Source organism: Micromys minutus, assembly GCF_963924665.1.
Source record: "Micromys minutus genome assembly, chromosome: 1".
NCBI classification, from domain to species: Eukaryota; Metazoa; Chordata; class Mammalia; order Rodentia; family Muridae; genus Micromys; species Micromys minutus.
This window is the reverse complement of record NC_137969.1, coordinates 250,774,099-250,790,450: the sequence shown is the minus strand read 5'-3', so window position 1 is coordinate 250,790,450 and position 16,352 is coordinate 250,774,099. Positions and strand designations below refer to the sequence as shown.

General features: G+C 48.6%; 1 protein-coding gene across 2 annotated transcripts in view; it reads left to right on the top strand.

Moving 5' to 3' along the window:
• WARS1 (tryptophanyl-tRNA synthetase 1) overlaps positions 1-13,799 on the top strand; it is a 30,999-nt gene extending 17,200 nt beyond the window's left edge. For both annotated transcript variants that reach the window (XM_080941006.1, XM_080941007.1), the window contains exons 7-11: positions 5,673-5,773; positions 7,101-7,213; positions 7,402-7,575; positions 10,814-10,954; positions 12,347-13,799. In XM_080941006.1, the coding sequence (XP_080797132.1) occupies positions 5,673-5,773; positions 7,101-7,213; positions 7,402-7,575; positions 10,814-10,954; positions 12,347-12,508 (691 nt within the window). In that variant the 3' untranslated portion in view covers positions 12,509-13,799. The remainder of the gene's footprint in view (positions 1-5,672; positions 5,774-7,100; positions 7,214-7,401; positions 7,576-10,813; positions 10,955-12,346) is intronic.
• Positions 13,800-16,352: the final 2,553 nt, after the last annotated feature.

Below are 16,352 nucleotides of genomic sequence, written 5' to 3'. Positions count from 1 at the left end.
AGTTTGGTAGCCTTTCTGCTTTCAGTGTGACCTTTTCCTCAGAGAGGGTGGTGCTGCTTATTGGATAGACTCTGCATGGTCCGTTTCTCAAACTGTCCCTGTTTAAGTCAGCAAATTTTATCTGTGCACTTCATCCCCAGTGATGACAGCATGTGGTAAAGTCAGACGTGGAAGCAGTGTGTGTGTTGATGTACACCTACAATCAATCCCATTCCTGGGGGGCCTGAGGAAGCAGGGTCAGGAGGTCAAGACTATACAAGGGCTGTGTAGCAAGGCCCTGTGAGAAGAAACAGAGTGAGAGGGTGAGATGTGCTTTTAGCCATCCTAAGAATGAGATAAAGCCCTTGTGCTACATACATCTAATCCCATGTTCAGGCTACATAGTTAGACCCTGTCTCAAAAATAAAGTATTATAGTAAATAGTCTTTAGCTCCACAGACATTCTCGAGTGCTGAGGTGTGACTCAGTGGTAGAGTATTTACCTACTATGTGTGATGTCCTCAGTTTGTTCCCCCACCATGATGGGACTTGGGACCATGGTAGGCCTTGAACACTAGAGTATGTGGGCTTTCAATCAAGAGAGTTGATCCAGCAGGTCTGGGCTTTGAGCTTGGGGCCCTCTAGTGTAATGTTACAGGCAGTGATTAGGCCAAGACAGGTATGAGAAAGCACACAGGGGGTCCTCGAGGCACAGAGGAGTTTGGATGTTACTGTTTCCCCAGGCTGCCTTCATAAATACTTTAAGCCAAGTGGGAAGTCTGCATCTACTGGAAGCAACAAATACCTCACAAGAAATCTGACCTTTATTCCAGCTGGGAAGTCACTGAAGAACTTTAAATATTTTTATTATTCTGGGTGTGGTGCCACAAGTCATTAATTCTAGCACTAGGGAGAGAAAGACAGAAAGATCTCTCTGGGTATGAGGCCCGTCGGGTCTGAATAATGAGACACAGTCTCAATATGTATATATATTTGAATTACATTCAACTTATTCATGAGAAGGATGTGTGTAGGTCAGAGGACATCTTACAGGACAGCTCTCCTGCAGTGTGGGTCCTAGGAATCAGATTCAGATCAGGCTAGGTGGCCGCACTTGTATTTGCCCAACCCCTACACAGAGACAGATTTTTCAGTTTTTCCTGTCAGACTGTCTTTTAATGACTTCATGTGAACATGAGACTCTGTTGTCCTGGGAGGACTTTAAGTGGATCTAAGATGAAGATCTGACCATAGGTCTTCAGCGGGCTGTGGTAACATAGTCCTCAGACTATGCCACGTGCACCAGCCTTCTCTCATTCCTCAGAATAGCTGACACAAGTGCTCGACCTCAGCACGGACACACCATGGGCTCCGCTGTCCCTCATTGGCAGGCCACTGGCAGGGCACAGTGTCCATAGCTTTCATTTGTGAGGCTCTTCATTTGTTGCTTAGGCTGGCCTTGAACTGGAGCACAAGTGACCCTCCTCCTACACCTCCCAGGTGGCCAACGTAGTGAGAACTTTGTATCACTTACAGTTTCTGCTCTGTGCAGCATGCTTAACCACTAGAGTCCTCCTGTCCTTGTTTTCCACACTCGTGCCTTGCCTGGTGCCCCAGCATAGGACAAGAAGAGCTCGCTTTGCTCTTAGCACACAAACTTTTGTGGTTTGGGCCCTGTGTTCCCTTCAGCAGCCCTGCCATCTCCAATTTGATGGACAGTTTACAAGTCTGCCCTCTGGATGTAAATGTCAGTTGTGGGCTCAGTCAGGGTTTCTGTTGCTGTGATAAAACACCAGGACCAAAAGCAACTTGGTAAGGAAAGGGTTATTTGGCTTATATTTCTATGTTGTAGACTGTGATGGTTTGTATATGCTTGGCCTAGGGAGTGGAAGCCACCCCTAATTAAATGTTGTCCTTATAAGACTTGCCTTGGTGCATCTGTGGGCTGGTAGTCCTGGGTTCTATAAAACAGCAGTCTGAACAAGCCATGAGGAACAAGCCAGTAACACCCCTTCATGGCCTCTGCATCAGCTCCTGGTTCAGATTCCTGCCCTGTTTGAGTTCCTATTATGACTTCCTTTGATGACCATCTATCTGCTCACAGCAGTAAAACATTAAGAGACAGATGCACCACCACCATGATGGACTGGACCCTTTCAGTCACTAATTAAGAAAATGCCTTACAGCTGGATCTTATGGATACCTTTTCTGATTAGAAGTTTCCTACTTTCAGACAACTCTAGTTTGTGCCAACTTGACACAAAACAGCACAGTGACCAAATGGGAACAAGAGTCTATGAATAAAACTATGCCGTAATGAGTAAAGAGGCCAGGAGCAGGCCACAGGCTCCTTTTGGCACATTCTGGGCATGGCATTCTGTGTCTCTGGTGGTCTCAGCTCCCAACTGCTGCTCACCTGGGCCCAGTGAGAACTTTGTCTCATTTTAGGATTATGGGGTAAAGTTGAATATTAGAAAACATGTCCTACCTGTTTAGAATTTTTTCTCATTTTCTTCTCGAGAGGAGGTCTCACTTTGTTGCCCTGGCCTTGGATCCCAAGTACATGGGCTCCAGTTATGATCGTGTGCCACTACACCAGCAAGAACTTCTTTAAGCACTTGAGCATTCACTTGCCTGGGTTACATTCAATCTAGACTCTTATCTGTGATCTAACAAGCCTCTTGGTCCTTTGGAGCTACAGATACAAGGAAGCCAGGCTCTGCTGTTCTTGGAAAGGAGGGAAGCAATCCATATTTCCCTCTCCCTGCCTCCTGCACACACTTCAGAGAGGACCTTCCTTCCAGTGACCCAGCCCCAGCTCTGCTCCTCTCACTTGGTCTCACTCTTGGTCTCACTCTCCTGGGCAAGTCTCTATAGCTCCCAACCTCTGTGTTGTGGAGGGTGTAGCCCTGGTGAGGTGCGGCATAAGAGAGAGCTTGCTGAGGGGCTGGACTCATCCTGACTGCTTCCACAGGCAACCTGAGTACACAAGGTACTTCTTAATCCATCTGCTCCTCTATTCCACAGATAAGTTATTGATCATCTATTGTAGGACAGGTAAATGCTGATTACAGCAACATTTGAATAGTCACCCAACAAGTAGGCACAAGTATCTACTTTTTCTTTCTCTTTGCTAGAAATAGAACTGTGAGCCTTATGAGTGTTAGTTAGGCAAATGTCTGACTAGTCACCAACATTTGCAGCCACTACACTTCATCTTCTAAAGGGGTAGTCAGTTAACAATTAGTTGACAGTGAGGTCACCATGTTGGGAAATCAGGAAAAGTAGAAGTAAAGAGGTTTAGAAATGATGGCACATGCTGCCAGGCTTGTGGGCACTTTCTGAGTTGATGCTCCGCAAGCCATGGTGGGCACCTAGTGTGCCTGGGCAATGGTGCCTTGTTTACTGTCTTCCAAGTCTGCATCCCATGTGTGGATGGAAGGTCTTTCCCATTGTTCACTTGTGGGACACAGTATGCCTCTTGTTGACGTGCAGTATCAGACACTGGTAAGAGTCATGGGGAGGCTGTCCCCTCTGGGAAGGCTGTGGGCTACATTCTGCTCTGACCAAGGAATGTCTTGTGCCTCAGGATCTAGGTAGAAGCCAGTTTTCAGGTGATCCATGTGCAGTCATCTTGATCCCCAGGATGCGTGACACCTCTGCAGGTCTCCTCAGTGACACATAGCTGCTACTTTCCAGAAGACCCTTCCGCACACACTGGTTCAGTCTTAGGAGCAGACAGACTGTGTCTTCCCAAAGGTTGTGGCACTGCACTGTTCTGTTGTTTGCATGGCTAGATGAGGGGGTGCTCCTACCCTCACCCTGCTCTCCCAGAGCCTGAACCTCTGCTGGCTTCTAAGTAGAAGCTCCAGAGAATACCCATTGCTGACCCTATGCCTCAAGCTTCAGCCTTCATTTGAAAAGCCAAGACTATCTGTTTCAAGGGAGATTGTGCCTATTAACTGAGCCACATCATATGTGTCTTGGTTACTTTTCTCCACTATGACAGTACCACACACTCATAATTGATGAGAATTGTATTTCATGTGTATGAGTGTTTGCCTATATCTTGGGGTTTCTGTTGCTATAAAGAGACACCATGACCAGGACAGTTCTTATAGAAGGAAGTATGTAACTGGAGTCTGGCTTACAGTTTCAGAGGCTTAGATCATTTTCATGGCAGGGAGTGGCCGCACACTGGGGTTGAGCAGCGCCTGGGGGCTTTACACACTGATCCACTGGCAGCCAGCAGAGAAGCACTGGGCCTCGTGTGGGCTTTTGAAACCTCAGAGCAGTGACAAACTCCTCCTGGCCACAGCTTCCAATCCTCACACAATTCCCCAGCTGGGAACGGAGCATATAAACATGGGAGCCAGGAACACCAGAAGTTCTCAGCTATGCCTCTCTCAGGAAAACAAAGTGAAGATTCAAAACCTAGAAGTGTCGCATAGCTAGCTGTACCAACAAGCCAAGCCCCGTCTCTGTCACTCCATCAAGTCCTGTTTATTCCCTCTAACCATCACATCCTTCAAGTGCCTTGCCTCAGCATGTACATCCAATCAGCCTTGTCTGGAATCAGCAACAAACTGCAGCACACTACCAGAAGTATTTAGGGTGCTCTGACAAATGCAGCTCAACTACACAATGTGTGTCATTAGCAAAGACTCCATCATGTATCTGTTCACGTGCTTGCTTTAGCAGAACATCCTCGCTCCTGTGTCTGCTTCAGTGAAACGTTCCTTCACAAGTCAGCCTTAGCCTTTCACACCCGTGTCCACTTTAACAAAACGTTCCTTCACGTGTTTACCCCAGCAAAACACCATTCAACCGACTTTCCAAAGACCCTGCGTGCACTCACTCCACACCTCCCCCCTTTCTGTCCTTCCAGTGCCTAACAAAGGGCCAGGCTGAAGAAAGGAATGCTGTCAACAAGTCCAGTGTAAGCCACTGGAGGAGGACTAGGGACATGTCTCAGAGGCTTCTGGACTCTGCAACCACTGAGCATGCTCATGGTGCACATACACACCTATATGCAGGCAAAACACTCACAAATAAAACTTTAGTAAAAGAAGAAATCGCTCTGGATTCTGCTGATGTCTGTGCTCTGCCAAAGCCTGCTTTTCCTCTGGTATCAGAATGGCTACCACAGATCTCAGCATCATACCCGTGATCTTCACCATGCAGAAAAGTCATGGTACTCAAACCAGTCCCTGTTGCTGAACATGATGCCAGCCCTACCCAAAGGACAGAGTACCACAACTGTAGTAGGGAATCGTGCCAGATGCTGAGAGGAGCATCTGCACAGGGTAAATCCTCTGCTGCACCCATCGGCTCCAGAGCATTCCGGCCAGGCACATGTGTCTCACCACACTGTCACGTTCAGCAGACAGTTGTGGGGCTTCTTCCTTGAGATCCACACAGCATGCTGAGCACTGGCCCAGCAAGATGTGGGTGTTCCTGTCAGCTCTGCCCTCTGCGCCTACCTCTGTTCTGACCTTTGCACAGGTCTTCCCAGCACCGGCTAGAGGTGTGGCTGCTGTAGCTGTAGGACTACAGATGACTTCTCCATACATTTCTGTTACACACGGGCTGAACACATGTGGTACCCAGTGTTTCTGGCGCCATGCCCCACTGATACCCAGTTTTAGCCTGACTGCCTTTCACCTCAGGTGTGTTTCTGCTTGTCTCTGCAGGCAGAGCCCAGGCTTCTACAAGAATGTGGTGAAGATTCAGAAGCATGTCACTTTCAACCAAGTGAAAGGCATTTTCGGCTTCACTGACAGTGACTGCATTGGTAAGGAGACCTATTGCTTGGGGACCCCTTTCAGGGCAACAGGCAGAGCTGAGAGGCGGCTAGCCAGCACTACGCAGCAACACCAAAGCCTGAGCTAATGAGCTGACATACCTGCTGTGTGCATCTATGTGTGCATTCTAAGAGATAGATTCATGCATGTAACAAATGCTACCACAGAGCCTCATGCTCAGCCCAGAGACTCAGAGGTGGGTGTTCCACCAGACTCAGACAGAAGACTGACTGGAGTTCTTCAGCATGCTGGTGTGACCCCAATCTCTGTAGGGCTTGAAGGGCCCAGGAGAGTTACAGGAAGATATGTGGACTGCTGCTCTCAGAGCGTTCACTGGGCCCGTTTCCCCAGTTACAGGAATTCTTAGCTGGATGAGTTGGTGCACTCCTTTAATCCCAGCATTTAAAGGCCAGGTGGGCAGATCTCTGATTTTGAGGCCAACCTGATCTATATAGTGAGTTCCAAGCTAGTTATCTCAAATAAATAGTTAACCATATATAAAGATAAGGGTTTTGACTAACTGCAAGTTCCTCCCCGCTCCTCTACTCTACTTTCATGGTTTCCTCCTCACTGTATTTGCCAACTGTATGCCATGGTTATGTCCTCTATGTGTCTCTGTCATTCCAATGTGTTGGCCTTTGCAGGCCATGATCTCTTTAAGACTCGTGAGAGGACCTCTATTCTGTGCTCACCTGCTCTTGTCCCCTCACCTCCTCTTGGATAGTTGAGTCAGATTCATTCTCAGCAACTGGAGCATACTCTTGATGCTTTTGAGACACACTTGACACAAGTCCGGTCAGGGTGATCCCACAGACGAGGTGAGCAGTCCAGGAGCAGCGTCTTGTGAAGACTCACTGCCCTGCCTGCCCTGGCACCAAGCTCAGTCCTCACTCAGCTCCTCCCATGCTGTGCACCGTGCAGGCCACAGGGACTCCGTGAGCCTGAATTCACGTCTGTAAAGTGGGAAGAGATGCCTTGCTATGGAGTTGTGAAGAAGCAGCGAGCTCCTGGGAATAGCCACTGTGGTGCTGTGCCCTTAAGGGTGGCACTGGTAGCCATGACAGCTAGATGCATTGAAGGAGAGTATGTTACACACAGTGCATGGTGTAGACACATCTGAGCACACTGAAAAGTACCACGTAGAGATTGATGGGGTCTGGGGTGGGCCACACTTGCTATCTCCCTTCCTGTGTTTTTCAGCTTTCTTTAGTTTTTTTCAGTGGGGGTTGAGGGGAGGCACTGTCTATTCCTTTAACTGGGTTAATCACCCAGAGCAGTTGGTTGGCCCAACAAATAAGAGTGTCTCCCTTCTTTCAGGGAAAATCAGTTTTCCTGCAGTTCAGGCTGCACCGTCATTCAGCAACTCTTTCCCGAAGATCTTCGGAGACAGGACGGATATCCAGTGCCTCATCCCATGTGCCATTGACCAGGTTGGGAGGCAGAGCTGGGGCCTCTGCGGTTTTAGACTCCTGGACAGGGTGGAGGTGTTGGAGAGGGTGTTGAAGAAGAGGAGCTGGTTTGAAACTGGTTGCAAGCTTCACAACCTCCTGTGAGGGCGGCTCCTCCAGGGTTGCTTGTTGGCCAGAGCCCGGCCATTGGTTCCATTGTCTCCACTCAGGACCCGTACTTCAGAATGACGAGGGACGTGGCCCCCAGGATTGGCCATCCTAAACCTGCCCTGCTGCACTCCACATTCTTCCCTGCCCTGCAGGGGGCTCAAACCAAGATGAGTGCCAGTGACCCCAACTCCTCCATCTTCCTCACTGACACAGCCAAGCAGATCAAGAGCAAGGTGAGCCCGGGAGAAGCAGAAAGCACACAGGCTCACTGAACACACCATCACAGACACCTTGGACTCACAGCAATGCTGAGTCTCATGCCCCGCACCCACCCATACTCCACCCCCTTGCACATTGCAAGGGAGCTCAGGTTTGTGTGGATTGGGAGTTTGGGCCTTTGGTTTTGGGTGTTAGGGAATTCGTTAGTCTTTGATCCCCGTCATTAGGTGAAAACCTGCAGGCTTTTTCTATTTCCTTTTTTCTGTGTTTCTCACCAGCATGTTGACACAGAAGCAGAGTCTTGGTATTTTCTTTACCGTCATGATTAATGAAGCTGTTTCAATTACTTAAAAGATGCACCTCTATCTGAACGTCAGACTGAGCAGGCCAGTTATTATGCTGATATCTTGAGTTTCCTTCCCTCTCAGCTTGTGGGAGTGCTGGTTTGTTTATTGAGACCGTCTGAGAACAGGCTGTGGCAGAGATCTACCGGCCTCTGCTCTGTGAGTTCTGGGACTGATGGTGTGCAGCACCAAGCTGGGCTGTGCTGCTGAAGTAGAATCAGGGGACAGAGTCTGGCCACTCGATGCACAGCTCCTGCCCTGGCATATTGCTCCAGGGCGAGGGCTGCTGTTCTCTTTAATGCTCTACTGGACAGAACTAGGAAGTTCCCTCCAACAAGACTGCCATGTCTAGTTGGGCCCCGTCTGACAGGCTGGGTACTTGGCAAATATTTGCAAGTCTTTTGGAAACTAGAACTAGAAAAGAGTTTACACACCCACATGGTGCAGAGCCCAGTGCTGTGTGGCGAGCTGCTGGTGAGCCTTCAGCACTACAGGAAGTCACTGACATTTCCTTTGGACCCAAGTCGAAGTGGAGTGAGAGGAACATATTTGGGGAATGTTATACAATAGTCAGAGTCCTTGCCAAGCCCCAAGCCTTCCGGAAAGTCCCACGGGTTCTGGTTGACAATGGGGACTTTAATTTCTAGTTCTTCCTCCGGAAATGTCCTCCACCAGCCCTGCCTAACACAGAAGCTGGTAGGATTGGGGATTTGGGGGATTTTTCTTTCTCTTTTGCTTTTATCTGAAACTTCCAGAATGCAGAGTGGAGAAGGGAAGTGAGGTGTGCAGTCATGTTCTGCTTGGTTTTGAGAAGTTGGTTTTTAGAAGCAGTCTGTGACTCTGGAGTTTTTTGGGTTTCTTTTTGTTGTTGTTGTTGCTGTTGTTGTTTTTTAAGATTTTTTTATTTATTACAAGTACACTTGTAGCTGTCTTCAGACACACCAGAAGAGGACATCTGATCCTATCACAGATGGCCCTGAGCCACCATGTGGTTGCTGGGATTTGAACTCAGGACCTCTGGAAGAACAGTCAGTGCTCTTAACCACTGAGCCATCTCTCCAGCCCTGGAGTATTTTTCATTTGCCAAAATCGACAGAGACACAAGGGCTAGGTGAGCAGCATGCACAAGATCAGAACCAGAGGGACCTGAGAGCCCATCTCAGCTCCAGTCAGTCACCATGGCAGAGGACCTTCAGGCAGTCTCCACAGCTCAGAGCTGGGCTGAACTGCCTCCAGCAGCAGGGTCAGTCTTATAGTGAAGACTAGCCACTGGTTAACACAGCTGCCGACAGTCAGAGGCCCTGATTATATGGCCTTGTAAGTCAACAAGAGCCCTTCTGTGCCTGCCAGGTGGGTCTCCAGTGGACACCCAACTGCTTGGTGTCTTACAGTCTTCAGTTCTGTGCTTCCTTTCTGGGTCAGCACTCAGAAGTCAAGGCCTAAGCCTACCCCTGTGCCAGCCACAAGACTGTGGCATCTGTGTTTCTGCCAGACCAGCTCTGCACCAGGGGCCCCACAGTCCCATTCAGCTCTCATTAACTCTGGAAGAGCTCACAGAACTCACGGAAATGTCTCCTGTGTGTCATAAAGCAGGGTGGACACTGAGTCTACCCATCTCTGGGCACATTTTGCTCTCGTAAGTCAACAGCCTGGAAATCAAGCAGTTCTCCAAGAGAATTTAGGTTTTAGGACCATTGTACAAGGACAAAATATTCAGACAAAACATGACTATGGAAACTACCTAGCAATCCAGGCAGCATTTGTAGGATCCAAAGACTGGTGACCTTTATTCCTTAATATTCATAGCTATCTATCTATCCATCCATCCACTCACTTAGTTACTTGCTTACTTTTCGGAGACAGGATCTCACCTTTTAGCCCAGGCTGGCCTCAGACTCCCAGGGATTCACCTGCAGAGGCCTCCTGAGTGCCAGGGTTAGAGGTTTACAACACAACATCCAGCTCTTCTCTTTAGTTCTGTTTGCTTGGAGATGGTGTTTCTCTGTGTTGCCAGGAAAGCCTAGAACTCCTGAACTCAAGCAATCCTCCTGCCTCAGCCTCCTGTATGTTAAAGTAAGTGCCTATCACTGTGCTCAGCTCATTAGTCTCTGGGTTTGTTTGTTTTTCTGTGTATCAGTGTTTCATTTGTGTATCTGTGCATCGCATGAGTGCCTGGTATCTGCAGGGGCCAGACAAGCCTATCAGATCCTCGACTGAAGTTTCAGACAGTAGTGGGTGCTGGTGACTAAACTCGGGTCCCCTGGAAAAGCAGTCGGTGCTCTTAACCCCTGAGCCATCTCTCAACACCCATCTGGGGCTTGCTTTTTTGTTATGTACATTGGTGTTTTGACTACATGTATGTTTGTATGAGGGTGTCAGATCTCCCTGAAACAGGTGTTACATACAATTGTGAACTGTCATGTGAGTACTGGGAATTAAACCTGGGTCCTCTGAAATTGCAGCCAGAGCTCTTAACCCCTGAGCCACCTCTCCAGCCCCAGGTGGGACTCTCTTAACCAGACTTTCTGACACACCAAGTGTTTCAGGGTGTAGACCTCCCTACATGCCTTTCCTGCCTCCTCCTATTGAGAGTGGAGCTTCCCTCAGCTGTGTTCTGACTACGTGGCTCATGTACATTCGACATTGGGGCCTACTTTTCTACCACCCGTGGGTACAGCCTCATCTGCCATTCTTTCTGTTGGCCGCCAAATCTGAAGAACCTTTTGGCTCTTCCCTAGATCTTGTCCCAGTCTGCTTTGGTTTCCAGACTGTTCTGTACTCTGGGTAATGGGGGGCTGTGGGGGGAGGGTCAAACACCTGCTCTCCTGCTTCTCACCATGAGTCACTAGTGGGCCCTGACCAATGTCCAGGGACAGTATGGGACTCTGACTGGCCTCTGCTGGTGCAGGTCAATAAGCATGCATTTTCTGGAGGAAGAGACACCGTGGAGGAGCACAGGCAGTTTGGGGGCAACTGTGAAGTGGATGTGTCCTTCATGTACCTAACCTTCTTCCTTGAAGATGATGACAGGCTGGAGCAGATCAGAAAGGTGAGTTGACCCCAGCCCTGCCACCCACCCATAGGAGCCCGAAGCCCAGCAGGCCCTGTGCATTGCAGGGGCGTCCTCAGTGGCCTGGTTCATACTTAATTAGATCTACATACTCAGGAGGCTGAAACAGGAAGATTGTGAATTCCCAGGCAGCCTGGGCTCCATAGCAAGGTGTTAAATTTAAAAAACAGTAGGTGCTCACTTCAACAGCATGTATGCCAAAGTTGGAACAATACCAAGGAGATGAACATAGTCCCTATACAAAGTAACCAAAAATCCATAGTGTTTCATACGTAAAACAAAACAAGGTAAGATCACTCAGGTTTTTAACCACATGAGAAGAAGCCTTGAATAGTTCACAGAAGTATGAGCATAAAGAGGTTTGTCTTCCTTGTCAGGAGAGAAATGTTGGTAAAGCTGCGTACTGGCAGAAAACTTGGGTGTCCATAGTCCCAGGACAGCCTCTAAGGAAGCAGGTTTAGACAAAGCAGAGCCTTGGCCTTGGAATGTTTTCCGAGGAGATTGTTTGGAATAGAAAACAGCTTTTCACCAAAGACACAGAAACAGTGCAGAAAAATGGGCAAACATGCACTAATGTGGGAATGGTGGCCAGAGAGAGCTGTCTCGGGCACTGACCACTGTGAGAGCCACCACGGGCACTGACCACTGTGGTAATATCTTTTGTTGTTATTGTGTAAGACAGAATCTCACTGAATAGCCTTGGAACTCCCTGTGTAGACCAGTCTTACATTAAACTCATGGCAATCCTTCTGCCTGAGCTTAATTATGGGAATAAGTATTTAAAGGGTTGTAGTGACATGGGAACCAATGCGAAGGACACTAAAGGAAACTGGAGGTGAGAAGACAGCTAGAGAGAGCTACATGAGACTCAGGGAAATTCTCAGACGTGCCCCTTCACTAGCAGGTTAATACCTGTGGGATGGAAGTGCAGGCAGTTTTCCCCAGTTTGCTGCCACCTGTGTTTTAAGTTTTTGTTTTGTCCACTTAAAGAGTGGCACAGTCAGGGAAAAGTTCCAATGCACATAGGAGCCAATGGGCTGGAAGCTGCATCAGTCCTGTCTTTTATGTGGCAATATATTCTGATGATGGTCTCCACTCCTCCCAGCTCCTCCTCACTTTCCTCTGCGTCCACTTGCTCTCCCTGTATGTCTCTCATTAGAAACCAGGCTTCTGGGGCTTCTAGTTTATTTAATAATAATCTAAGGTAAAACAAACATGAAAGACGGGAAACACGATATTTTAGTGTCCTATAGGACCCGGGTTAATCTGACCCTTTCTACATCATCACTCATGAAAGGACATGGCAGAGCTAGAGCTCAGGGGGTGAGGGCGTGGCCACAGAAGGCACAGCTCGTGGTATCTGCCTTGCAGGATTACACCAGCGGAGCCATGCTCACTGGGGAGCTAAAGAAGACGCTCATAGATGTCCTTCAGCCCCTCATCGCAGAGCACCAGGCCCGACGCAAGGCGGTCACTGAGGAAACAGTGAAGGAGTTCATGGTGCCCCGGCAGCTGTCCTTCCACTTCCAGTAATGCCTCTTTTTATGACAAACCTGTCCATCATCCTACCCTGTCAAATCAAGTCACACTCCCAACAGGCTTCTGTCACGTGGTAATTCCTGGACCTGGGTCTCTGTGCACTTGTGCATTCTGGATGCTGTTTCTTCTGTGATGTCTCTTCGTCTGCTTTCTGCTAAGGGTAATCAGGTGATGCTAATGTGCGGTCAGATAGAAACCCAGCCCAGAATCTCTCCCACAAAGAGCCCAGATGTGGTGCCTCCCTGGCCCACAGAAGACTGTGCACCTAGCAGCCTAGGGTTCCAGAACAAATTCTAAATGTATTCCAGTGTGTATGCTCAGTTGGTCATGGTGGTGCACACTTTATAATCTCTGTACTCAGGAGGCTAAGATACAAGGTCTGAGCCAGCCTGGGCTACCTAGCAAGATCCTGTAGTAATCTGTGTTTGATTCAGGATTTGTCATTATTGTAAAACTGAAAACTGCTGTGAAAAACTGACAAAGAGACATGTGGTGGGAAACGCCACTGCTCCAGCCCATGACACACACACACACATATACATACACATGTACATGACACACACACACATACATACACATGTACATGCTTTATACTTACTTGACTAGGAAGTCATCAGCTTTGTCCTGGAGGTGTAGCTCAGAAGTAGAGCACTCGCCTAGCATGCATGACGCCCTGAATTCAGTCTCCTACACCACAAAGCTGGGTGGAAAGTGCAGCCTTATGCTTTCACACTGACTATGGAGCAGGCTGGGTCATTTCTACTAACCTGAGTCTTGTGGATGAAACTTGAGGCTGAGGTAACTAAGCCCCAGATCACGCGTGCCGTCCACTCCAGAATCATGCTTGTTGCCCTTAGTGTACTAACTTTCCCACAAATGGTCCTGACTCCTCCACCTTGTACAGCCCAGTGGTGGCTTCTCCCAACCACCTGCCTCTAAGGACAGTCTGTTGCCTTTGCAGATGCTTTTGCTTTGACACTTGACTGAAGTGGAGGGCAGGCCAGAACAGTGTGCTGGCCATGCCTCAGGCCGGAGGACCATAGCTAGACAGAAAAGAGCGGCCATCCAGGCCTCAGCGTTCTCCCTCTGGGCTGGCTGCATGCAATGAGCCACCACTCAGAGTTTTGGAAAAGCAGAAGCCGTATCTCAGGGAAAGCCCCTGGTTGAGGTGTCTGTCCTCTCTGAAGGCAAGAGCCACTCTGAGTGTTCTGTTCTTGCATCATCTTTAGGCAAAAAATAATAAACTTGGTTGTACTCCTTCCTTTGCCACTGTCTGTCCCACTATACTTGGACACTTCACCTACTGCTGAGGCTGTAGCTGTTCCCCTTGCTGAGGTGGCAGGGGGAACACTTCAGAAAATACAGTTGTGAATCCCATGGTGCTTACAGGCAGTCTTTTTTTTTGTTTTGTTTTGTTTTTTTTTTTTTTGTTTGTTTGTTTTTTTCTGTTTGTTTTCTTTATTTCTTGGACTTCATACAGTCTGTGAGTTGTTTCTGGGGCAGTGCGAGCCTCTGGGGTTAGCATCCCACTGTCAGTGACTGCATATTATGACTGTTCTTTTGTGACTGGGTTATCTCACTCAGAATGATATTCTCTAGATGCAGCCATTTTCTTAAGAATTTGGTCAAGTCATTGTTTCTGGTGGCTCTCTTAGGGATCATTTTGTGTGGGCCGCTTGTCCAGAGAAGCCGCCCTCCTCCCTGAGATTACTTTTTTACCTTGTTTGACAGTCTAACAACCTAACGAGAGTTTGTGTGTGTGACATGCTATTTGCAGCAAGCTGGATGCTCGGAGGTGCTAGAGTGGGGAGCACAGGCTTGAGCTGGGCCACCAGCGATGCAGGGGAGACCCAGCCATAATGGAACCTGGCTTCACCTTACCCACCTGTCCACGTTTGCAAACAGGCAAACATGACTTGTCCAAGGCCAGACTGTTACTGAGCAGTCTGTTGTGACTTAGTCTTGAGAACACTAAGATTTGTACCCTGGGAAGCCAAGCACTTGGATTTGGAGCCTATGAGAGTGTCAGAGTATGGCATGAAGTTTGCACAGGCTCCTCTGTTGGCCCCATCCCACTAGACTGGCCACAGTTTCCAGGCCAACACCTCACCTATCTGGCTGTGGCCATACAGAGGATGGCTTGCTCTCTTGCTGTGATCCAGGATAACCAATGTCACTTAGTGATGCCCTGGTGTTAAAGCGCCATTGCACCTGTGGAATGTTCTGGTGTGCAGATGAAGGGAGAGACATTGCTGTCATTGTCTACCAGCCAGAGCATCTGATAGCTTAGGTGGGGTCCCAGGCCATCCTATCCCTCAACAGCTACAACTGAGCGCGTCACTTGGCCTCTTGGGAGCTCCATCTCCTCCATGTAAGAATACACAGAGGTGGTATCCAAGGCTGCTGCTCATCAGAGTGAAGGAAAATACAAGTCTGCAACATCCACTGCCACATTTGCCAAAACCTGTGGTCCAGAGAATTCCAGGAAGAATCGCCTTCATTCTGAGTGGCATCCATATCACACAGATGGGGGAGTGAGTCCCTCTGACAGGAACAGGTGACAGCTCCCATCTAGAACAAGTACATCCAGGGGTAAGCAGGCCTTGGCAAAACTCTTCAGAGTTACACTTTGGGCTCTTCTTCTGGTCCCATAGGTCTGCAGCCAGCACACACTGAGAGCACTCAAGGACAGCTTTTCTCTGTGGGGAGACCAACTTCTCCAGTACAGCCAGCTCCTTCTCTCTGACTCTTTGCTGCTTCTGGGGATGGTAATTTATGCCTAAAATCCTTGCACTTGAGAGGCTGAGGCAGGAAGACAGTGAGAATGTGAGGCCGGTCTGGGCTCTGCAGTGTGTTCTAGGCCCTTCCTGCTAAGTCATTTCCTTCACCAGTGGCTGCCTGGAGACCTAGGCTAGGCTAGCAGCTCAGCAGTTGGGGTCAGCAGGAATATCCCTGGCCACTGTGAACATGGAACATGAGAGCCAAGAGTCTGAGCTCACCTCCCACAACAGAATGAGTGACATGCCAGATGTGGTGTCTCACATCCTTAATTTCAGCCCTTGGCAGGCAGAATCAGATGTCTGTCTTTGATGATATCCTGGTCTTCATAGCATGTTCCAGGCCAGCTGAGACTATATAGTGAGACCCTATCTAAAAATGTTAAAACTAAACAAAAATGAAAAACAAAAAAAAGTGGGTGCCAATGGACCTGCCAGAGTCAGGACTGATGACTTTGGAGACATTTTATTAGCTGTCCTTCTCCAGGTACTGTCCCAGAATGTCCCAGCATCTTTACCTTCCTAAGCTAGGTGAACTCTGAAGTTCAGAAACTAAAACCACAGGGCTTCAGGATTGCAAGTCAAGAGACATGGAGTGCTAGGTTCATGTTCTAAGCATGCGAACAGAGTGGGAGCGTGTGTGTAAAATCGCTCTTAAGTCTACAAAGTAATTGAAATTGTTTAAAGAGAAACCTTACTGAAACTGGAAGAGAACACAAAGGCTGGATCCAAATGACCCAGTGACCCAAATGGAGGTGAAGAAAGTGCTTTTCAGTAGTCCATGGTAGCTGTATCTTGTGTCTCTGTCTGCCCCTCCTAGATACCTGAAGAGGATGGCCGGGACAGTCTTGCCCCTGTAGCCTCCCAACCTGGAAGCTCTCTGGCATTCATCATAACTAGAACCTCACTGCCAGACTATTCTGTTTCCTGGTTGACCTGAAACTGGGTCCTGGATAGCTCCCAGTCTGGGGATGGGTCAGACAAGCAACCAGCCAGCTAGCCAGCCTCCACAGGAGGAGCCTAGAATGCCCAGGTAGTGAGACCAGAAGACCTTCCTAGAG